At 51.8% G+C, this 23,948-nt stretch overlaps 1 protein-coding gene across 26 annotated transcripts in view; it reads right to left on the bottom strand.

Moving 5' to 3' along the window:
* WDR31 (WD repeat domain 31) overlaps positions 1-21,718 on the bottom strand; it is an 89,996-nt gene extending 68,278 nt beyond the window's left edge. For 20 of the 26 annotated variants that reach the window (XR_014786229.1, XR_014786230.1, XM_084823566.1 and 17 more), the window contains exon 1: positions 8,905-9,243. Coding sequence is in view for 20 of the 26 variants with exons in the window: in XM_084823566.1 (XP_084679692.1) it covers positions 8,905-9,071 (167 nt within the window). In the remaining 6 variants the exon portion in view is untranslated. Of the gene's footprint in view, positions 1-8,904; positions 9,244-20,174; positions 20,585-21,660 lie in introns of those variants that run through there. The other 6 variants (XM_084823582.1, XM_084823575.1, XM_084823580.1 and 3 more) reach the window with 2 other exon arrangements.
* Positions 21,719-23,948: the final 2,230 nt, after the last annotated feature.

Below are 23,948 nucleotides of genomic sequence, written 5' to 3'. Positions count from 1 at the left end.
CATAGAATAGTAGGGTTAGAAGGGGCCTACAAGGCCATCGAGTCCAACCCCCTGCTCAATGCAGGAATCCAAATACTAAATTTCATTCTGTTGTTTTCTGCCCAGCATTCCAGCCTATCAAGAGCACTTTGAATTTTGTTTCTGTCTTCCAGGCTATTAGCTATCCCGCCCAATTTTGTGTCATCCGCACATCTGATCAGCATTCCCTGCACCTCCTCCTCCAAGTCATTAATACAAATGTTGAAGACCACTGGGCCCAGGACTGAGCCCTGCGGTACCCCGCTTGTTAGCTCTCCCTAGTTTGAGAAGATCCCATTGATCAGCACTCTTGGAGTCCGATTCTGTAGCCAGCTGTGGATCCACCGGATCGTTGTTTCATCTAGCCCACTTTGAGCTAGTTCGCTCATCAGGATATCATGGGGCACTTTGTCGAAAGCTTTGCTGAAGTCAAGGTATATTATGTCCACAGCATTCCCACAGTCCACAAGAGAGGTGACCTGATCCAAATATCAGAATCGTCTGGCAGGATTTGTTCTTGACAAATCCATGATGGCTTCGAGTCATCACTGCATTCTTTTCAAGGTGCTTACAGATGGATTGCTTTATCATCTGCTCCGGAATTGTCCCAGGGATTGATGTCAGACTGACTGGTCTGTAGTTCCCAGGTTCCTCCTTTTTACCCTTTTTGAAGATAGGGACAACATTAGCCCTCCTCCAGTCATCCGGCACTTCACCCATCCTCCATGATTTCTCAAAGATAATGGACAGTGGTTCTGAGAGCTCTTCTGCCAGTTCCTTTATTACTCTAGGATGCAGTTCATCTGGCCCGGGAGCTTGAACTCATTCAGAGTAATTAGGTTTTCGTTGACCATATCCCTAGTGATCTCAAGCTGCAATCCTGCCCCTTCGGCCTGTACTTCGCCTTTGCCAGGGAGTTCATAGACCCTCTATCGGGAGAAGACTGAGCCCAAGTAGGAATTGCCTTTTCTTTGTCATCTGTTATCGTTTTGCCATCCTTATTTAATAGCTGAACCATTATTTCTTTCCTCTTTTTACTATGCACATATCTGAAGAAAGCCTTTTTGTTGCTTTTAGCTTCCCTCGATAAGCTCAGCTTGTTCTCATCTTTAGCCTCCTGACGCCATTCCTGCAATTCTGTGCTACCTGCCCGTACTCTTCCTTTGTTGCTTGGCCTTCCTTCTACTTCCTATGTGTGTCCTTTTCATTTTCAGGTCATCTCTAAGCTTTTTGTGAAGCCACATTGGCTTCTTCTGTCTTTCGCCTTTTTTTCTTGTTGGAATTGTTTGTAATTTTGCTTTGAGAATTTCCTTTTTTATAAACTCCCACCCATCTTGGACTCCTTTTCTTGTTAGAGTTGCTTGCCATGATGGGGCCTTACTTATCATTGTTCTGAGTTTATTAAAAGTGGCTTTCCTAAAATCCAGGTTACGGGTTTGGCTACACTCAGCTTTTGCTTCGTTTAGAACTAAGAACTCAAGTATAACATGGTCGTTTCCCCCCAGAGTTCCCGTAACTGCTATTTTATCCACTAAGTCATCTCTGTTGGTTAGGATCAAGTCAAGGATAGCCAATCCTCTAGTTCCTTCCTCTACTTTCTCTAGGAGGAAGTTATCCACAACACAAGTCAGGAATCTCTTGGAGGGGCCGTGTTTTGCAGAATTTGTCTCCCAACAAATATTGGGGAAATTGAAGTCCCCCATTACTACTACATCATGCTTCCTTGAAACATTGGCTATTTGCTTTTCAAAAGTTTCATCCTCGTCTTTTCCTTGATTGGGTGGCCGGTAGTAGACTCCGACCACCAGGCTCCTTTTATTCTTTGCTCCATTTATTTTAGCCCAGATGCTCCCAATGGGGCTACCTGTCAGGGTGGACACTGAGCCCATAGAATCCCAGAGTAGTTCCGATTCTGAGGAAGAGCCGTCGCTCCTGGGAGAGGAGCGCGCTCCTCTTTCCCAGGGCCAACAGCTGACAGAGATTCCTCCCACCAGCATTCCTAGCTTAGATAGACCAGGGAGTGACAGAGCGCAGATAGCAGACTTGGTGGACGCGCGACGCCGACGCAGAGAGTGGCGCCAAATGGAGGGCGCAGAAAGGAGGCGTGCCCGGTTGGCACGCAAACAACGGCTGCGCCCAGAAGATCCAAGGGAAAAGGGGAGGGACTCTCCCTAGTCCTTAAGGTCAGGGGTCTGCCAGTAATTCCCTTTCAAACGGGGACCAACTGTTCCAACTTAGGGCATAGGTACTGTGCTGCTCAGATCTAGTTGCAAACGGTAGAGTTGTTAAGTTGTAAAAGAAGAATAAAGCTTTGAAAGGAATCCCCTTTGTCTGTGTCTGGACTTGGCTACTGGATTAGACTGAGAGAGGCCTCCAAGGAGCCCTTGACACTACCAAGCTCATTCTCCTGTATTTCTGTACAGAGATACGTATTTTTCACATATAGTGCAACTCCACCTCCCTTTCTGTTTCTCCTGTTCATTTTGAACAAGTTGTATCCTTCAATTGCTGTATTCTAGTCATGGGAGTCATCCCACCAAGTCTCAGTTATACCTATCAAGTCATAATTTCCCTCCCGCATTAGGAGTTCAAGTTCGTTCTGTTTGTTTCCCGTTTTCTGGGCATTAGTGTATAGACATCGAAGACCATGTGCTTTATAGTCTGGCTTTCTTCCTACATGTTTCTGAAGACTATTATTGGGAGCTATTAGAGCTGTTCTCTCTGTTGCGGCGCATGAGCCTTCGTCCACTGTTACCCCAACTTTACGTCTCCCTTCCCTGTAGGATTCAGTTTAAAGCCCTTCTGATGAAGTTCTTCATGCTCTGGCCAAACACATTCTTCTCAGCCTTTGTGAGGACTTAGGGATGTACGAAAGTCCCTTACCTGAACCCGAAAGTTGATTCGCGGTGAGGGGGAGGCGCTCCATCCCTCCCCCCGAAATTCTGGCCAGGGGGGAGGCGCCCCGTCCCTCCCCCCCAAAATTCTGGCTGGGGGGGAGGCACCCCGTCCCTCCCCCCCGAAATTCTGGCTGGGGGGGAGGCGCCCTGTCCCTCTCGCCGCGAATCCTGTCCTGCCGGGACGCAAATGGCGGCGGCCGTAGCCGCCGCCGTTTGCATCCCTGCAGTCAGCCGTGATAGGCTACGTAAACATTTACGTAGCCTATCACGGTGTTTTTTAAAAATCTAGCCGTGATAGGCTATGTAAATCTTTACGTAGCCTATCACGTTTTTTGTTTTTTAACTTGGAAATGGCAGCGGCGGCAGCCGGTCGGAAGACCGGCCGCTGCCGCCAAACCACCGCCGCCGCCAGGGACATTCGCACAAGGTAAGTCCCATCCGGGGGGGGGAGACCGTTTCTCCACCAATTTCGGGGGGCCGAATGCACTGGCATTCGGCCTCCCCGAGATTTGTGGAGAAATTCTCTGACATCCCTATGTGAGGTGCAACCCGTCCCTTGCCAACAGCCCATCTTCCAGGAAGTATAGTCTGTGGTCCCAGAATCCAAATCTCTTGCACCAGCAACACCTTCGTAGCCAGTCATTCACTCGGAGTATTTTTCGTTCCCTTTCTATCCCTCTTCTAACTACTGGAGGGATGGATGAGAAAATTATCTGGGCCCCAAAGTTCTTGAGTTTCCTTCCCAAAGCTTCGAAGTCTGACGTGATTTCTTCATAGCTCTGCTTGGCAGTATCGTTTGTTCCCACATGGATGAGAAGAAAGGGATACCTGTCAGTGGGCTTTATGAGTGCAGGCAACCTTTCAGTCACATCTCTAATCCGTCCCCCCGGGATACAGCATACCTGGCGAGTCCACGGGTCTTCGCAACATACTTGGGTCTTGATCCCACACAGCAAGGAGTCTCCCACTACTACTACTCTTCTCTTCTTGGTGTTGTAAGCCTTGGTTTCATCGCCTCTGCTTGACCTTCAGCCTCTTGCTCACTCTCATGCAGGGTCCCCTGTACTTCTTCCTCTGCAAGCTGTCCACCAGTCTCATCCTCAAGTACCTGGAAACGGTTCCATAGTTCCACTGCTTCCACAAGCTGTGGTGAGGCCCTTGCTAAAGAAACCATATTTAGATCCTATCGTTCCAGATAATTACCGCCCTGTGTCAAATTTGCCATTCTTAGGCAGGTGCTGGAGCGTGTGGTGGCCTCACAACTCCAAGCCATTCTGGATGAAACTGTTTATTTAGATCCATTCCAATCAGGTTTCAGGCCTGGTTATGGGACAGAAACAGCCTTGGTTCCCCTGGCTGATGACTTATGCCAGGGAATGGATGGGGGAAGTGCAACCCTGTTGGTTCTTCTGGACCACTCAGTGGCTTTCGATACCATCGACCATGTTATCCTTCTGGATCATTTACCTGGACTGGGCTTGGGAAACACAGTTTTAAAGTAGTTCCGGTCCTTTCTGGAGGAGCGGTCTCAGAAGGTGGTGCTGGGGGGCTTCAGTTCCACCCCACGGCCATTAGTCACAAGGTTCTATCTTGTCCCCCATGCTTTTTAAAATCTACGTGAAACTGCTGGGGGAGCTCATCACGAGGTTTGGGCTGAAATGTGATCAGCATGCGGATGATACTCAGCTCTGCCTCTCGTTTCCATCTGCACATCCCAGGGAGGCTGTGGAACTCTTGAGCCTGCGCGTGGAGGCTGTTTGGGATGGATGAGGGTGAACAAACTGAAATGTAATCCAGACAGGACAGAGGTGCTGTGGGTTGGGAAACCACCTACTTTGGATGGAGGTTCACAGCTGGTCTTAGATGGGGCTGCACCCCCCCGAAATACCAAGTCTGGGAGAAGCGCAGGTGGCCGCGGCGTCCAGGAGCGCTTACCAACTTAGGCTGGTACGCCAACTGTGGCCCTATCTGGAGAGGACGGACCTTGCCTCAGTTATCCATGCACTAGTGACATCCAGCCTGGACTACCATAATGTGGTATATGTGCGGCTGCCTTTGAAGACAGTTCAGAAACTCCAGCTTATACAGAATGCAGCCAGCCAATGGTGCTGGTTGGGGCAAGACGATTCGATCACATAATGCCTATACTGTGCCAGCTGCACTGGTTACTGGTGTGTTTCCGAGCCCAATTCAAAGAGCTGGTATTTATTTATTTATTTATTATTAAATTTATTAATCGCCCATCTGGCTGGTCACCCAGCCACTCTGGGCGATGTACAACATACAATAAAAACAGTTTAAAACAATAAAATTCTACAATAAAAACATTTTCTAAAATACCCTAACCCACCCCAAATGCCTGCTGAACAACGTTTTTAATGCATGACGGAAGCTCATTAAAGAGGGAGCATGATGGAGGTCCCTAGGGAGGGAGTTCCACAGAGTGGGGGCCACCACAGAAAAGGCCCTCTCCCTCGTCCCCACCAGTCTAGCTGTCCTGGCTGATGGGACAGAGAGAAGGCCATCCGAGGCTGATCTTGTTAAGTGGCCTGTCTGGTGCTGCTGGAGGCACTCCTTAAGATAGGCTGGGCCAGAACCATATAGGGTTTTAAAGGTCAAAACCAACACCTTGAATTTGGCCCGGAAAACAACTGGTAACCAGTGCAACTCCTTCAGCACTGGAGTGATGTGATCTCGCCGGCGGCTGCCTTTAATCAGGTGAGCCGCCGCGTTCTGTACCAGCTGCAGTTTCCGAACCGTCTTCAAGGGTAACCCCACGTAGAGCGCATTACAGTAGTCTAAACGAGAGACCAGGGCATGTACTACTGATGGGAGCAGATGGTCGGGAAGGAAGGGGCGCAGCCGCCATATCAGATGGAGTTGATACAGCACTGTCCGGCTCACAGCTGACACCTGAGCCTCCATGGACAGCTGGGAGTCCAAAATGACCCCCAGGCTGCAGACCTGGTCTTTCAAGGGTAGCCGTACCCCATTCAATATCAGGTCAACATCCCCCAGCCTCCTCTTGTCTCCCACCAAAAGTACCTCGGTCTTGTCAGGGTTCAGCTTCAGCTTATTCCTCCCCATCCAGCCACTCACCGTCTCCAGACATTTGGACAGGGATTCTACGGCCAACCTTGGTGAAGATTTAAACGAGAGGTAGAGCTGCGTGTCATCCGCATATTGATGACACTGCACCCCAAACCTCCTGATGATAGCCCCCAGCGGCTTCACATAGATGTTAAATAGCATCGGGGAGAGGATGGAACCCTGTGGCACCCCACAAGTAAGTGGCCACGGGTCCGAAACCTCCTCTCCCAGTGCTACCCTCTGGTACCTGCCGGAGAGGAAGGACCGGAACCACCGCAATACGGTGCGCAATGCCCAACCCCTCCAGGCGGTCCAGGAGGATACCGTGGTCAATGGTATCGAAAGCCGCTGAGAGGTCGAGGAGAACAAGGAGGGAGCATTCACCCCTATCCAGAGCCCTCCTCATATCATCTACCAAGGCGACCAAGGCCGTTTCTGTCCCATGCCCAGGCCTGAAGCCCGACTGAAATGGGCATGGTTTTGACCTTTAAAGCCTTAAACGGTTTGGCACCAAGTGACTTGAAGGACCGCCTTCACCCATATCAGCCTGCCTGCACTTTAAGATCAGAAAGAGAGGCCCTTCTTATTTGCCCACCCCGGAGAGCAGTCAGGTGAGAGGGCCTTCTCTGCACTGGCCCCACACCTTTGGAAAAAGCTGCCATCGGAGGACCACCATGCTCCATCATTGCAGACTTTTAAGAAGGCCTTGAAAACATATTATTTTACCATTGCCTTATCTTGATAAGACTGCTATTGTTGCTGTTAACATTGCTGCTGGCTTTATTGTTGGCTTTTATTGTTGTTTTTATTGCTGGCGATGCAGTTGAAGGCACACTTGGAAGAAGCAGATTATCTAGATCCATTTCAGTCGGGCTTCAGGCTTGGGCAAGGGACAGAAAGGCCTTAGTCATCTTGGTGGATGATATGAGGAGGGCTCTGGATAGTGGCGAATGCTCCTTCCTTGATCTCCTCGACCTCTCAGTGGCTTTTGATACCATTGACCACGGTATCCTCCTGGACCGCCTGGAGGGGTTGGGCATTGGAGACACCGTATTGCGGTGGTTCCGGTCCTTCCTCTCCGGCAGGTACCAGAGGGTAGCACTGGGAGAGGAGGTTTCGGACCTGTGGCCACTCACTTGTGGGGTGCCACAGGGTTCCATCCTCTCCCCGATGCTATTTAACATCTATGTGAAGCCGCTGGGGGCTATCATCAGGAGGTTTGGGGTGCGGTGTCATCAATATGCGGATGACACGCAGCTCTACCTCTCGTTCAAATCTTCACCAGGGTTGGCCATAGAATCCCTGTCCAAATGTCTGGAGACATTTAGTGGCTGGATGGGGAGGAATAAGCTGAAGCTGAACCCTGACAAGACCGAGGTACTTTTGCTGGGAGACAAGAGGAGGTTGGGGGATGTTGACCTGGTATTGAATGGGGTACGGCTACCCTTGAAAGGCCAGGGCCACAGCCTGGGGGTCATTTTGGACTCCCAGCTGTCCATGGAGGCTCAGGTGCCAGCTGTGAGCCAGACAGCGCTGTACCAACTCCATCTGATAAGGTGGCTGCGCCCCTACCTTCCCATCTGCTCCCATCGGTAGTACATGCCCTGGTCTCCTCGCATTTAGACTACTGTAATGCGCTCTACGTGGGGTTACCCTTGAAGACGGTTCGGAAGCTGCAGCTGGTACAGAACGCGGTGGCTCGCCTGATTAAAGGCAGCCGCCGGCGAGATCACATCACTCCAGTGCTGAAGGAGTTGCACTGGTTACCAGTTGTTTTCCGGGCCAAATTCAAGGTGTTGGTTTTGACCTTTAAAGCCCTATACGGTTCTGGCCCAGCCTACCTCAAGGAGCACCTCCAGCAACACCAGACAGGCCGCTTAACAAGATCAGCCTCGGGTGGCCTTCTTTCTCTCCCATCAGCCAGGACAGCTAGGCTGGTGAGGACGAGGGACAGGGCCTTCGCTGTGGTAGCCCCCACTCTGTGGAACTCCCTCCCTAGGGAACTCCACCATGCCCCCTCTTTAATGAGCTTCCGCCACGCATCGAAAACGTGGTGGTTCAGGCAGGTATTTGGGGTGGGTTAGGATATTTTTAGAAATATATTTTTAATGCAGAATTTTATTGTTTTAAACTGTTCTATTGTTGTACATCGCCCAGAGAGGCTGGGTGGCCAGCCAGATGGGCGATTAATACATTTAATAAATTAATTAATAAAATTGTTTTATCACTTTTAATATTTTAACTTTTTTATATATTTTGTTGTGTAAGCCGCCATGGGAGGGCTTCTACCCTGAAAGGCATCCAATAAATATTTAAATAAATTTCCCACCCACCCTTACCCCCTGGGAACGGAACAGAACAGAACTTGGGACCCTCTGCAAGTGTGAAGGTAGGCCTTGTAAGTAGTTTGGTTCAGGCGAGGTACCTGATGGGACTGAGAGAATGTTTATGTGTCTGACCATGAAAAGGTAATTGTAACTTGCTCCCTGTATACAGGAAATTCCTATCCACCAAAGTAGCACATCCCTGAAGATAAGAATGCAGCTGTGCTGATAAGACTGTTGCTGAGCTAAATTAGCTCTTGAGCATGCGCAGTGTGTTTTCTTTGTTCTCCAACTTTCAGTCTGTATAAAAGCACCTTGTTTCTTTCTGGGGGTGAGACACAGTTTCGTCTGTCTCTCCCACAGCCGTGATGTGCTTTAATAAATTTCTGGCTGTTCAGCCCATCGTGCCCTGGATGTCCCCTTGACGCAAGCAGAGCAGGGGCTCTCCCCGGGCTGGGGCTCAGCAGCGGGTCTCTTGGCAAGGCACTGCTACCCCACAGGCTTCTCATGAGATAAAAAACCACTGTCTGGATGGGCGAGAGGCGTTGCCCCACCTCACCCCTCCCTCCCCTTACCTGTTTCCGGGGGAGGAGCGGTCGCTGACTTTGCTCTGCAGCTTCCCCATGATATCACGTGAACAGGTCGAAGGGAAGCCCACAGCCTGCCGGGCAGCCCTGGGGGAAGGACAAGAGGAGACTGAACGGACAGACCTAGCGGCTGAGCCAGAGCCAAATCTCAGCATGCTGCTTTCATCAGCTGGCTAGTGGCCCAGCTACCCGCCCAGCCTCTGCCATCCCTTGTGTACTTATCTCCAGAACAAATTGCTATTTTACCCATATTTTGATTCATTTAAACTAGAACACTGTTATAAACTGGCCTTCCCCCAGAATATACAGAGCAAGGTAAAAAAAAATATAGATGTTGCAGAACCCAGAGTCAGAGAGACCACGGAGTGAAGGAAAAAGAGATTCTTTATTTAACGCGCGGGCTTAAGGCTGGAATCGTTTCCAAAGAGCCAGAAGCCCCGATTTACATTAGCACATTGGTTTTATAGACATTGTGACATATATGAAATGGCTCCTCCTCTCCCTCCCGCATGGGGTTGCAATCCTCAACATTTTTCCTCCTAGCACCATTGTTTATAATACAAGAACTGGGTTATAGGGTAGCCATGATAAGGAGAGAACAGAAGAGAACAGCAGAGAACAAGATATACAATTGTATGACCTTTGACAAGATAAGGAATTCCTGTGTCTCGTCAGCTTACAACAATATATTCAAGGGAGAAAGAGCTCAGCAAGAACATGAAGCATGAGACTGCATGAGGCTACTTAGTCTGACCCCTGATATGGCTGCTACATTCCCCCCTTAAATGCATAATTTCATTACAATTATAGCATTTCTGATAACCATACAAAGCTTTTTGTGACATACATATTACTTAGCCTCTTGTTGGGCTATTAGAGCATAGAGGGCAGCAGTTTTACTAGCTGAGACATAAAACAGATTGGTTAAACAGCGCATAAGACAAGGAACGCAGAGACATAACAGAACTTTTATGAACAATACTGGTAGAATTAGGATGAACAATGCTTTCAAGCCAGCTAAGATCTGGAAGCCAAGGGGTTAACTAATTGAGCTAATTGTTTTGTCTTATTGTTTTGTTAGCTACTATATTGTGCAGCTTGTTGATCTGTTCATCTACAGCATTGCCATTATTAGTTAAGTTAAAACAACAGAGCTTTTGGTGTGTCTCACAACTTAAATGATGAAGAAGGAAGAGGTAATCTATACCAGCTCTATTTTCTAGAACTGCACCTCTTAGATCACGCAACTCTTTATTTAACAATGACAATGCTCGTGAGGTGGCATTTATGCTTTTGGCTAAGCTGCAAGCTAACCAGTTGTTCTTTAGACCATTAGCCAAGGCTAAACCTGGAACCCCAACTAGTGACATTGCTAAGGCCAATTTTTCTGAGTCAGAATATAACTGCACATGACTATTACAATTTTTAGTTAGTTGGAGTGCTCGAGGCTGCCGTTGACGGATTTTCTCGGGCTACAGGGGAAGGATTGGCACCAGTTCAATTGGCGGCTGAGGCAACATGGGTGGTTATCAGACAAGTTGGCAGGAATGAATGACCAAGTGCGGGAATTACATGTCTAAAACCATCCATGAGGCAAAAGTATGTGGGCATCATTAAAAGATATGTTTTGAATTTTATTACAGTGGAAGGGGGCCAGGGATAGCTTTATATTTTCTGGAAAAATTTTTGACAATTAAGCATTTGTGCACACGTAGCATTTGTTTCAGCAATGATGGGGGTGCGTAGAGTGAACTCTGTAGGGGGTAGGATCTTTGCAACCACGCCCCAATTAGCATTTTGGGAATAAGTTAAACTTACACCATAAACTTTTAACATGGTATCTTTTTGAATTTTCTCAGGATGTCTACAGACAGGTATTAAGCAAGAGCTAATAAGCCTGTTTGCAGGTATACCTCTTGGCAAACAAAAATGTTTTATTTTCATGATGTTAGCCAGGTGAAGCCAGTAATTATCAGCAAATCACTGGGACAAACTTCTCCTTCCAGGGGCAGACCCCCCTTTTTGCACCTTATTAAGGAAACACAATGCAGCACTACTAACACTACAACACGCATGTTTGATCTTCTTTGGGATCTGACCGTACGCTGGGCAGCTATTCACCTGGCAAGCTGCAGTAGGGTCTAGTCCCCTTCTTCAATTCTCCAGTTGCAGGTCTGACCGTACGCAGGGGGACAGTTTCCCGGTGTGTCTACAGTAAGGTCTAGCCTGAGTCTTCTTACTGCTTTTTCAGAATGATTTTTAAAGGATTTTCAGGATTTCTGTTTATGGTCTACTTTCCCCCTCTCGCTCTCTTGACTCGTGTCCAATGTATCCAGGGTTTAATTCTAGCTGCTTTCATAGCTGCGGGGGTGGAAAGTATGACAGTTCTGAGTTCTTTCCATCTGGGAGTCAAAGGGTTATTTTTCCCTCTTTAACTCATACTTTAACTCTTGGTTGGAAAGGATGAGCTTCTGTGATGGGAATGGCTTATTTTTTTAAGACAAAGCGGCGCTGGGCTTGAAGAACTTTGCTCAGTGTTTGGACTTCTTGTTTAAGGCTAACGTTTGCTTGCTTTTGATGCTGCTCCAGTGTCAATTATGAAGTCAATGTCACGGCCCCTCTCAGTCAATATCACGGCCCCTCTCAAGCTGTCTCCCTCTTCGCCCATTCTGGCCCCTTTGTTTTTTTCCTTTGTGTATTTGATTTATTTTATTTGGGCATTCATGCCACTAATGTCCATCTTGTCCACACTGGGCACACTGGTTCTTTTTTTTAAGAATCTTCTGCCTCTGCCGGGTCTTCTTCTTTTCTTTTTTCGTTTATGTCTTCTTGGGCTTCTGGGTCGAGGGGGGTGTACTGGCGATAGGCATTTGAAAGATGCTCCAAGTACGCTCTGGGGCCTCGGTGGCACCTTGCAGCACTTTAGACACTTTGGTCATATTAACTGACTTCTTCATACCTGCTTTCATGGCTTTTAACAGCAGGGTTTGATACTGGGTGAGGCGCTCTAGCCCCACTTGTGTTTTGGGATTCCAGCAGGGGGGGTTACTTACAAGGAGACTTTATTGGGTAATTTACAGCACACAGGCGTACTTAATTTTTGGATCAGACAGCTTCTCTGAACCACGAGCTATTGCACTAAATGGGTTTTTATACTATACATGTTACCCATGAGGCAGCACAACACTAGCAAGCATTTTCAGCATAGGCTAGAAGTGTTTGGTTCTCAGGCACAGCTTCCTGTAAACAACTTCGCTTCCCAAAGTGCTTGATAACACTTTTATTTATTAGTATGGGAAGACAAATTTTTTCTCTTTCTTTTGCTTTCTTTTTCTTTGCTGATCTGCCTGTATTGCAGATCATGTTTCAAACTTTTTATACAAAACTTTCTGATCTATGCACCAGCCTTGTCTCTTTATTTGTCTTTTTCAAGTTAAACTCACTTACTTAAACCTTTCTGCCTTACACTAGTCCCACTGACACACATTTGGGATAGGTTCTTCTTCTCCTTCTAGTTAGATTTTCTTTATCTTAAAGAACTATTACATTATTGTGGCTACTTTATCCCAGGTAATAAGCTCCAGGCACAATCAGCTGCTTTTAATTTACCCTGGGGGCAACTATGGCCACGCTTCTTTTTTTACAAATTTTTTTTTCTTTGCCTTTTGCCTTTTCTTTTTCTCTCTTCTCTATCTGTCTTCTACTTTCTCTATTCTTTCTTTTCTACTTGCTTTTGTCTTTTCTCTTCGTCATCCATTGGGAACCACACTTAGTATCATTTGGAGTTGCAACTAACACTAATCTGCAAATATCACATATATTTCATGATATTTAAGAAATCATAAAATATACACAACAAACTTTTTCTGCAATTTAACACAATGAATGGAAAACACTTCTTGCATGGTAAGGCATGATGGAGCAGATCCAGCAATTATACTGCTCTTCTGGCTGAAGGCTCAGGGCTCATTAAAATCAAGGGACGGGCATACCCACACACGCAGAGTTCTAGGTCACCATTTTTGCATCGGCAACTCTATGCCGCATGAGTTCTGGCAGAAGGAAATCTAAAAGTTATAGATCAAACTCAGCCTGCTGTACACTGAGCTGACTACAAACATAGACACACGGTACACAGCGATGAGAGTTCAAGTTTATCAAAAGCTTCATAGCACTGTCCATGGCAAGTCTTTGACAATTTAAAATTTTAGTTCATGTGCAGAGTGTCTCTAAAAAGCCCAGACATTGATGGAGGCAAACAGAGAAGGCTCTGGGCAATGAAGATGCGATGTTTCCAGCAAAGGCTCTCCACTTTTGCATCAGTTTAAAAAGGGGAAGTGTGGCCCTACACCCCTTCTGACAGACAAGGGCCTTTAACTTTTTAGCAAGGCCTCTGTCTAAACAGAGCGGCACAGCTCAGCTCTCTAGCCGTGACACTTTAACCTGGGCAACTCCTTTGTAAATTTTATTTTACTTCTGTCAGGTTCTCTCACAGACATTTTAAAAACTTACTCTTTTTTTTTTTCTTTTCTAACCTGGTACATGAAAGCACTGAAACACTGAGTGCCGAAACTCAGGACGCTGGGGGGTGATGGGCATCGCTTTATACTTGCATTTTTCAGGCAGCCATTAATCTTCGGGGAGGCGGTGGGGTGATTTGCAGGACTTCAAAGGCAAGCTTCTCAGTTTGTTTGTATTTGTAAATCCCAAGCTCAAAACAGGACACGATGAGGTACAGGGCAGCCAAATTCTTGCTTTGGCACGGGCAACAAATAACTCCGTTCAGCTTTCTTCACTGGGGTCTCAAACAGGAAAACAGTCTTAATTTAAAGTTGTAACATCACTGACAGCGTCAGCCAGCCAGCTACACAGATCTCATTGTTTTTCAAGACAGTTGCTCCAATATCTTCTTTTCTTCTCAATCAGGTTGGGTCTCCCAGCTTACACAGTTTATTGCAGCTTCCAGGAGCATGGCAGTAGCGTGATTTTGGCTTGGCCAGGAACATGCTGTCTGGTTTCTCGGTCTCTTTAGCACACACACTTAGGCAGTGTAACACTGGACACTCAAATCAGTGAGATTTCTTCATTGCAGGGAATCCCACGGCAAAAGCTTAATGGTTACGCTCTTCAGAAATCATATAGCCGATGGTCAGTAGCTACAGGCTCTATGCAATTCTAACACAGTTCAAAGCTAAACACGGTTACCTTGACAGAGATCTTCAACATGGTCTTTCCGCTTCATTCTGCTTTGGGACAGTCTTATGGCACACTTTTCACTCGAAGAGGGGTCTAGCCTGTGCTCTGGGGGCTGATTCTTCATCTTTATTTTCTATTTTGCCTTCATTTTCTGGGTCTTCATTTTCAGTTTCCATTTCTTAGGGATTTCATCTCAATTAGGCGAGGTGATGATGTTGCACAACTCAGAACGTTGTGGGCAATTTTCCTGCCCCCCCTCTCTCGGCGCGCTAGGCTAACAGCTACTTCTTCGGCCTTACACTCTCACGCTCCCACGCTTTGTTAAAAGCCAGACTGTCCTGCAACATTTTTCTAATTAACAGCCTCAGATCTTGTTTTTTTTTTTCTCTCAGCTCGACCTTGAGCTTTTTGCTGTTTTCTCTCTCTATTCTGAATCTTTTTTTAAAAAAAACCTTTTTCCTTCTTTGTTTGACATACATCTCAAGGGGGTGCAAGGTTTGCTTCCCCCACCACCCATAGCCTCCCTCCTAAATTGAAGACAGACACAATTAGGGAATGGGAATTGGTCAGTGAGTAAGGGGTCTCACTGGCCGACACAAGAGGATTTTTCACACCACGCACTTTGCTACTGGCCTGGGCACCCGGACGGTCAACGGTATGCGTCAGAAACCGCAGTAGCCACTCACACAATCATCAATCTCTCCACTGCATCCATATGTCCCTGCCACCCACTTTTCCCACTTTTTACCAGAGCGGAAAACGGCTTCCCCAGCTTCCTCAGCTTCCTACTGAGTACTGGCGTGCTAGGTACTGGCGCCCACTCGGGGGTGTGATCAGGCCCCCCTTCTACCCGCAAGGAGTAGGTTCTTTTGTATACGTATACCACCAACACTGACCTTCTTCATAAGGCGGGGCCCTCTTTTTTTCTGCCCAGTGGCCTTTCTCCCTAAAGGCGGGGCCCTCTTTTTCCCATATACTTGCCTTTCTCCTGAAGGCTTCCAATGTGGGTTTCAACTCAATTGCAGCTGCGATATAGGCAGGGCTCAAGTTCCTTCCTCCGCTTCCCAAGGTTCTCTTGCTGCTCGCTACCGTTTGGGCGATCCCGGTGCAGGCTTTCTCCCATTCACTCGACAAAAAGGTCGGTGGCGCCAAGAAAGGGAGGCATGCGCCGAGCTCGTCCTCCTGGTGCGGCGATCAAGAGCAGGCAACTGCCACCTGTCTGGCTCAGAGCCTGCCACATCCGAGTCACGGCACCATTTATGTTGCAGAACCCAGAGTCAGAGAGACCACGGAGTGAAGGAAAAAGAGATTCTTTATTTAACGCGCGGGCTTAAGGCTGGAATCGTTTCCAAAGAGCCAGAAGCCCCGATTTACATTAGCACATTGGTTTTATAGACATTGTGACATATATGAAATGGCTCCTCCTCTCCCTCCCGCATGGGGTTGCAATCCTCAACATTTTTCCTCCTAGCACCATTGTTTATAATACAAGAACTGGGTTATAGGGTAGCCATGATAAGGAGAGAACAGAAGAGAACAGCAGAGAACAAGATATACAATTGTATGACCTTTGACAAGATAAGGAATTCCTGTGTCTCGTCAGCTTACAACAATATATTCAAGGGAGAAAGAGCTCAGCAAGAACATGAAGCATGAGACTGCATGAGGCTACTTAGTCTGACCCCTGATATGGCTGCTACATAGATACGTGGGATTTTTTTGGGTTGGAACTAACAAATTAGTTAGTTCCAACCCAAGGAAAACCAATAGAAATATAAAGCTAACCCACAGTAATCCAAAATACTCTCTCTTATAAACAGACCATGGTGGTTTTTGGTTTTTTAAAGGGGGGAGGGGTCTTCAAGGCTGTTCTAAATATCCACAGTGATGGGGTCTGCCAAACCTCAGTTGGAAGTCTATTCCACAACTGTGGAGCCACTGCTGAAAAGGCCCTTTCCCTTGAGCCCACCAACTTGGTTGTTCTTCCTGGTAGGCACATGACATGGGCCTCAGCTGCAGATGTCGGCATGCAGGCAGGCTGGTATGAGTGACGCAACGTGGTGCCAAGCCGTTCAAGTAGTGCCGTCTCCACGTCTGGGCCAAGACGCCCTCAGTGCCCCCGCTCAGTGACTCCACCTTCTCACCCCCATTGTCATCAGCTGCTCTCGCTGCTGCTGCTGCTGCTCCTCCTCACAGCCCCCACTGGCTTGCTCGACAGGCAGACGCCAGGGAGCCGGGGGCCGCGGCAGCTCCTGCTCCCCACCACCATTGCCTGGGCCAGAACGGGAGGCAGGGGAACACGCAGGCTGCACAGAGGAGCAGGAGGAGCAACTCTGCGCTTGTTCCCGGTCCGGTTCTTACTGCTGCTTCTTGGCCCTCGTACAAGTTTCTCAGGAGACGGGTGAGGTGGTCTGGTCCTCCCATCTCTGTAAGGATTTGCCAGAGTTTGTGGTGATCCACACAATCAAAGGCTTTAGCGTAGTCAATGAAGCAGAAATAGACGTTTTTCTGGAATTCTCTTGCTTTCTCCATGATCCAACGAATTTTGGCGACTTGATCTCCAGTTCCCCTGCCTCTTCGGAACCCAGCTTGTACTTCCGGTAGTTCTCGGTTCGCATACTGCTGAAGCCTAGCTTGAAGGATTTGGAGCATCACCTTGCTGCCATGTGAAATGAGCGCAATTGGTGTGGTGTAGTGGCAAGAGTGTTGGACTGGGAGCTGGGAGATCCGGGTTCTAGTCCCCACCCGGCCATGGAAGCTCACTGGGTGACTTTGGGCCATTCACACATTCTCAGCCCAACCTACCTCACAGGGTTGTTGTTGTGAGGATAAAATGGAGAGGAGGAAGATAATGTAAGCCGCCTTGGGTTCCTTGCACGAGGAAAAAAGGCGGGGTATAAATGCAATAAAATAAATAGTTTGAACGCCCTTTGGCGTTGCCCTTCTTTGGGACTGGAATGTAAACTGACCTTTTCCAGTCTTCCCTTCTTTCCTCAGCTACTTGTAAAGCCTCATCAGACAGCCACTCTGCTTTCTTGCAATTCTTTTTCTTTTGAATGGATTGAGTTGCTCCCTCCTGAACAATGTTACAGACCTCCGTCCATAGTTCCTCAGGCACTGTCTATCAGGTCTAATCCCTGAAATCTATTCCTCACCTCCACTGTATATTCATAAGGGATATGATTTCGGTCATACCTGAACGGTTTAGTGGTTTTCCCTATATTCTTCAATTTCAGCCGAAATTTTGCGACAAGAAGCTCATGATCTGAGCCACAGTCAGCTCCAGGTCTTGTTTTTACTGACTGTATGGAGCTTCTCCATCTTTGGCTGCAAAGGACATAATCAATCTGATTTCAATACTGACCATCTGGTGATGTCCATGTGTAGAGTCGCCTCTTGTGCTGTTGGAAAAGAGTGTTTGCTATGATCAGCGTGTTCTCTTGGCAAAACGCTATTAGCCTTTGTCCTGCTTCATTTTGTGCACCAAGGCCATGCTTGCCTGTTATCCCGGTGATTTCTTGACTTCCTACTTTGGCATTCCAATCCCCTATGATGAAGAGGACATCTTTTTTTGGTGTTAGTTCTAGAAGGTGTTGTAGATCTTTAAAGAACTGATCAACCTCAGCTTCTTCGGCCTCAGTGGTTGGGGCATAGACTTGAATTACTGTGATGTTGAATGCTTTGCCTTGGATTTGTACCGAGATCATTCTACTGTTTGTGAGGTTGTACCCCAGTACTGCTTTTCCCACCGTTTGGTTGACTATGAGTGCTACTCCATTTCTTCTAAGGGATTCTTGCCCACAGTAGCAGATATAATGGTCACCTGAATTAATTTTGCCCATGCTTGTCCATTTGAGTTCGCTGATTCCCAAGGTGTCGATGTTCAATCTTGCCATCTCATGTTTGACCACCTCCAGCTTACCTTGATTCATTGACCTTACATTCCTGGTTCCTAGACAATATTGTTCTTTACAGCATTGGATTTTCTTTTCACCACCAGACACATCCACAGCTGAGTGTCCTTTCGGCTTTGGCCCAGGCACTTCACTCTTTCCGGCGCTACTTGGAAATACCCTCTGCTCTTCCCCAGTAGTATAATTGGACACCTTCTGACCTGAGGGGCTCATCTTCTGGCGTCATATCTTTTAGCTTTGTGATATGTTCCATGGGGTTTTCTTGGCAGGAATACTGGAGTGGGTTGCCATTTCCTTCTCTAGCGGGCCACATTTTGTCAGAACTCTCCGCCATGACCTGTCCGTCTTGGGTGGCCCTGCACAGCATAGCTTATGGCTTCACTGAGTTACGCAAGCCCCTTCGCCACAAGGCAGCGATCCATGAAGGGGCACTTGGGACCTACTTCTGCGTAAACCTTCTTTGGATCACACTATATGGCTTGCTTGGGATCATGAGACAAACTGCAGAGATCTTTGGACCGGGACCAGCCTTTGGGTCGTCAGCTCCAGCACCAAAAGCTAACGGATAGGTATGAAGAAATGAGACACTTCTGACCACACAAGCCGCCCCAGGGCTCCTGCTCACGCTCAGGCATCTAGATCAGTCCCACGACTGCGTCAGTTCCAAGCTCAACAGGAGCAGAACAGCCACAAGTGTCCTCACTGTTGCTGTGCCAGAGGTCACGGACCCGTCGGCCTGGCCACAGCAGGGACTGCTTAGGCGAACATGATTATGCCACCATGATGCATAGGAACACAAGAGCCCTGAGGCTGGGTCAGACCCAAGGCGCCCCGTCCGTCTGACAGTCTGTTCCCACAGTGGCCGACGAGGTGCCGCATGGGAAGCCCATCCATAGGACACGAGTGCCGCTGGAGCACCCGCCTGCCCCTGCTCCCCTCCGTTCCTCCAACGACTGCTGATCAGGCTACTGCAGGGGGCAACTGGTGGCCCTCCGGATGTTGTGGGACTACAAGTACCATCAGCCCCAGCCAGTACAGCTAATGGGAAGGGAGGATGGGAGTTGCAGTCCAACAACATCTGGAGGGAACAGGCAGTTGAACTGCAAGATGAGGCCGGACAGCCACCTGTCAGGGATGCTCTGACGGCACTGAGCAGGGATTGGACCCGAGGGTCTTACAGGCCCCTTCCAACCCTGCTAGTCTATGATTCTGTACGATTCTATGACCACCCCAGCCTGCAGCTCTGGAGGCTTGACCCAGACAGTCCCGTTCTGGCCTGGGAAGAGGAGTCCACCCTACACATCCCATGAAGACACGGTGGCACAGCCGCGAGAGGGCTGCAGCGAGCAAGACCGCTGCTCCGCTTTAGGCCAGCGCACCAACAGAATCCGTGCCAGGTGCCGCCGAGCTGGCTACGGGCGGCACGGGCCTTCGCGCCAGCCCTAGAGCGCCATTCTGCCCTCTGCACAGGGCAGCCTTTCGAAAAGCCTTCGGAAACTTCAGCTGCTCCCAAGCACGGCAGCTGGGCTGTGGACAAGCCAGATCTCAGGTGCACGCGGCTCTTTTCCAACAGTCCCCCGCCCGCCCAGGCACTTCCAGGCGCAACCCGTGTGCAGGCCGTGACCCCCGGAGTGCAGGACCAGGCTCCTGAAAGGGCACGCTCCCACAGCGGTGCTAGGCCTGGGGGGGGCTGTCCTCCACAGCCTGCTGATGTCCGAGGGGTGCTTGGCGGGACTGTGGAGGAGGGCCTTGGGGGTGGCCAGGCCCCTCAAGGGTTTGATGGCCTGCAAAGTTGCTGTGGCGGCAGCAGCGGCTCAGCAAAGGCTGGAGAGACAGACGCCCTGAGAGGAGCAGCTCCGCAACGTAGCTGGGGAACAGCCCCCCATCTTCCAGCCGCCTGAAAGGCTGCAGGTTTCTCACCTCCAAGGCCTGGCAAGATCTGGAGGTCTGGCAAGGTGACAGCAGGACTGTCAGAAAGGCAAAGGACAGCGAGAGCAAGAGCGTGCACGCAACCCCTCGCTTCCAAGTGCAGGGAGTGCAGGGAGAGGAACAGACCAGGGAGGTCACGCTCCCATCTGAGGAGCGTGACCCCTGACGGCAGGGGGCGCTTTCCGCTTTCTCCAGGATTACACCTTTCAGTTACTCAACTGTTGCCACATGCTGGAATCTGGGGGAGATCTCTGCTGTTCGCACCCAAGACCTGTCTGCCCTGTTCAACACACAAGGCCTAGAACCTGCAACCATCGCCAGGGAGGGGGCTTCATGCAGCTGGAGGCATCAACGCCAACTCAACAGCTGTACGATGGCCAGGTCAGGAAATCAGGCTCTGACCAAGCCAGAGATGGCCAAGCGGATGGGCTGCGGCATTTGCCTCGAACGAACAAGGCCTCACTCCTGGCTCACGACGCCCCTGGAACGACGGTCTGATGAATCCAGGAAGAAGGCGTCTTCTGCAGCGGCTGCCAGAGGCATCGGGGCGTCCTAGGAAACCGTTCCCATCCTAGCCCAGCGATCCCCTCTGCTAAGTCAGCAGCAAGGCGCAGCTGGGCCCTGTGTCCCTGCACATCGGAAAGACCTAAATGGGGGCCAATCCCGTTTCAACCGCGCCGCCTCTGCAAATCCAGCGTCCCCTTCCGCGCGAACAGAACCAAAACGCCGTGCGCAGGGAGTTCCCCACACCTCTGCCCCCTCCCCAGAACAGACGGCACGAGGCCGAGCCGCCCGCTGCCCACCCCCGGGCTGCCCAGCCCGCCGAACGGGGCGGGTCTCTCAGCGGCTGCTTCGCCCACGGGGCGCGGAGGCGGCTCCTCTGGACGCCAGCCGCGGGGCGCCAGCGGGGGCTTCGCGCGGCGGGCGGGCTCCCGGGGGCACCTGCCGGCCCGCCAGAAGCAGGGAGCCGGAGAGCGGCCTCCGCCTGGCCAGCAGGGCCCCTCGCGGTCCGCCTCAGAGACCGGGCGTTCCAGCGGGGTGATCCGCGCGACCCGCCGGGGCGCCTCCCAAGCACGCGGGCGCAGCTCTGCGCGCCTCCTGCCCGGCAGCGCCGCCTGCCTAGAAGCCGGGCCGGGCCAGCAGCCCCCATCGCTGCCCCTCCCGCCGGCACCTGGCACTCGGGATGCTCCGCCCCGAGGGTGGGGGCGTCCCTCGGGCACGGAGACCCCCGCCCTCGCCGCCCCCCTCGAGAACCGCGGGCGCCGCCTCCCCGCCCGGAGCGCGGGCGCGACCTGGCCTGGCCTGGAGCCCCCACACCGGCCTCGGCTGACCTGGCCGCCCCGCCCGGGGGCGAGCGGCGGGCCAGGCTGCGCGGCGCGGGCTTCGGCAGGGCGGGGCGCCGGGCGAAGTCCCGCCGCCGCCTCCGCGCCCTGGCCGGCGCCCCCCGCCCCCCACCGGGCGCCGCCCTCCCCTCGCGGGGAGGCCTCCAAGCCCCGCCGTCCTCCGCCGCGGGGAGGGCCTTCGGCGGGCGACCTCCGCGCTGGAGGGCGGGCCGTGGCCCTCGCCAGGTGGGGGCGGGCAGAGCAGCCGCGGCGGGCACCGGGCAAGCGACGCCCGCGCCGGCCTCCCCGGGCGGCGACCCCCGCGGCCCTGCGGCGACGCCCCCTCCCCGCGCGCGCGCGCCCGCTCGCTCGCCCGGGCTCACCTGCGGCCTGGCCCGCGCCCCCCTGCTGCGGCGCGGCGCTCTCCCGCCCGTGGCAACCAGGCGTCCGGGGCGGCGCCAGGGAGGGGCTGGGAGCGGCGGCGGGAGGACCGGAGCTCCGCGCCCGACGAGCCAAGGCCAGCTTCTCAGCCGGGAGGGGCTGGGCTGAAGCCTGCCTAGGCAGCCCCCGCATATTCCGCTCCTGGAAGCCGTGACAGCCGGGACGATTCGGTGCTGCGGGGAAAGCACTCCGCACATGCTCAGGGGCACCGAGATGGGCTCTTTCCCCGGAGCGGGAGGGGACCCCCGCCCCTCCTCTCCTCTCCTCTCGAGGCCGGGAAAGCGGCTTCGCGCCTGCCGGGCGGGGGCGGGGGCGGGGGCGGGGGCGGCCGTTCGAGGCCCAGCAGGCGGGTCCCCGCGCGGAAGAGCGAGCCGCGACCCCGCCGGCCTCCAAGGCGCCCCTCCCGCGCCCGGGTAGCGCGGCGCGGGCGCGGAGGCCTCCGTCGAGGCGCTCGCGCCCGCCGAGCCCCGCGCCCCTCCCGCCCCGGCGCCAGGGAGCGCCGCCGCGCCGTGCTGCCCGGCGCCTCGTCCGCTGCTGGCGCGGGCGTGTCGCGCCCAGGAGGGCGGCTCCCCGGGGGCGGCGGCGGCGCAGCAGGTGCCCGGCCGGCGCGCCCGCTCGCCGCCTCGGCCGCGGCTCTGGCGGCGCGGGAGGGGCCTGCCCGGAGCGTGCGCTGGCATGGCGGCGGGCGGCGGCTCGTGTGCGCCCGGTGCCCGGCTGGCCGGGGCGGCTGCCGGGCACCGCCCGCGCCCGCTGCCGAAGAGGCGGCCGAGAGGAGGGTGAGCGCGGGCGCGGCCCGGGCGGCGGCGCCTCTGCTCGGGTGAAGCGGCGGGCGCTTTCCCCGCTCTTCTCTCGGGCTCAGACCCGGAACCTCTTCGGTCAGAAACAAGGGAATCTGGCAATGCTTCCGCGCCTTCAGCAGCTGTTGGACAGGCAGCAGCTCAACGGGTGAAGCTGTGCCTCGCATGGTGAGGCAGCCGGGTCTGTGATCGACTGTTAAGGGCACAACAGCCCTGTCAAGGATGGTTAAAACGGGCAACGTCACCGGTAAGGGGACGCCGTCCAGAAAGTATGGGTGAGGGGGTTTTTGGGCACGCAACAGAGTGCATTTGCATTGCCGAGGCCCAGTCCCCCCATGGCTGGGAATGGGAGGTCTGGCTGCTCAGGAAACTGGGCTTCAGCAAGGCAGCCCGTTCCTGTTTCAGGCCGCCAGCCCTGGGGTGGGGCGGGGGCTTGGTGTTTTGCACTCAGAGCTGGTGGTAGCCTGAATGCTAATACAGGCAGGAGTTAATTTTGCTCGGGTTCTCTGCGGATGCCAAGGGGCTGCTCCTGGACAACTCACCCCTTAACCCCCAGATCTGTTCTGGGGTGAGCTGTGCCAGGTGAGTTAGGAAAATGGACTTTGCACATGCTCAGAGGCACAGTTTGACTTGACACCTTTCAGAACCTGGCATTGACACTAATAGTCTAAGAGGCAGCAAACACAGATCTCCTCTTTCTTTTTTTTGTTTCAGAACAGAATTGTGGACCAGTGTGAAAAGCTTCAGCAGCCTCGGGCCACAACTGCCGAATTTGTGGGCCAGATAAGAAACGGCATCTTGTGGTAATGATGGGGGAGGGCTCAGCTTAAATGGCCCCCAGTGCCACATGTTCCCCTCGCCTGCCAGGGCTCCCATGCCTTTAACAGCTGCTCTGCAGAGAGACATGCAACTGGTGCAGCTTGAAGCAGTTCCGCTACAGCAGACGTAGCTACTACAAAGAGAGACACCCCCCCTTTGACTCTCTCAGAGAGCAGATTCCAGCTGGCCCTGCATTTGCAAGTCTCAATCTCCCACTGGAATCCCCCGCCCCGCCCCCAAAATGCCCGATTGCCAGCCTCGCTTTGGCTGTGCTTGGGGGGAGGGGGGGCGGCTTTTCTCCTAGTTCAGCCACTTCTTGGGCACCACTCCCCCCCACACACACACCCTGCTGCAAGAACAGCCCGGTGCATAAAAATCTGGCAGGTGAAATGAGTTTAAAATGATGGGGACAGTTTGTCCATTTAGTTTGTCAGTCCAGCTGGCATAGACCTAGGAACAGGGGCAGTCGAACGGGTTTGTGATGCGTTTGCTAGTCTGTTTATTTAATAGTTATACATGGCGTACCATATCTAAAAATATCTCTAAGCGGTTTACAAAGAAAGATTAAAATACATCATAATAAATACAAAAACATTTATATGCAACATTTATAA

This window comes from Heloderma suspectum, chromosome 17, assembly GCF_057233095.1.
Source record: "Heloderma suspectum isolate Gila_16-S chromosome 17, 16-S_ref, whole genome shotgun sequence".
Taxonomy (NCBI): Eukaryota; Metazoa; Chordata; class Lepidosauria; order Squamata; family Helodermatidae; genus Heloderma; species Heloderma suspectum.
This window is presented reverse-complemented; position numbering and strand designations above follow the sequence as displayed.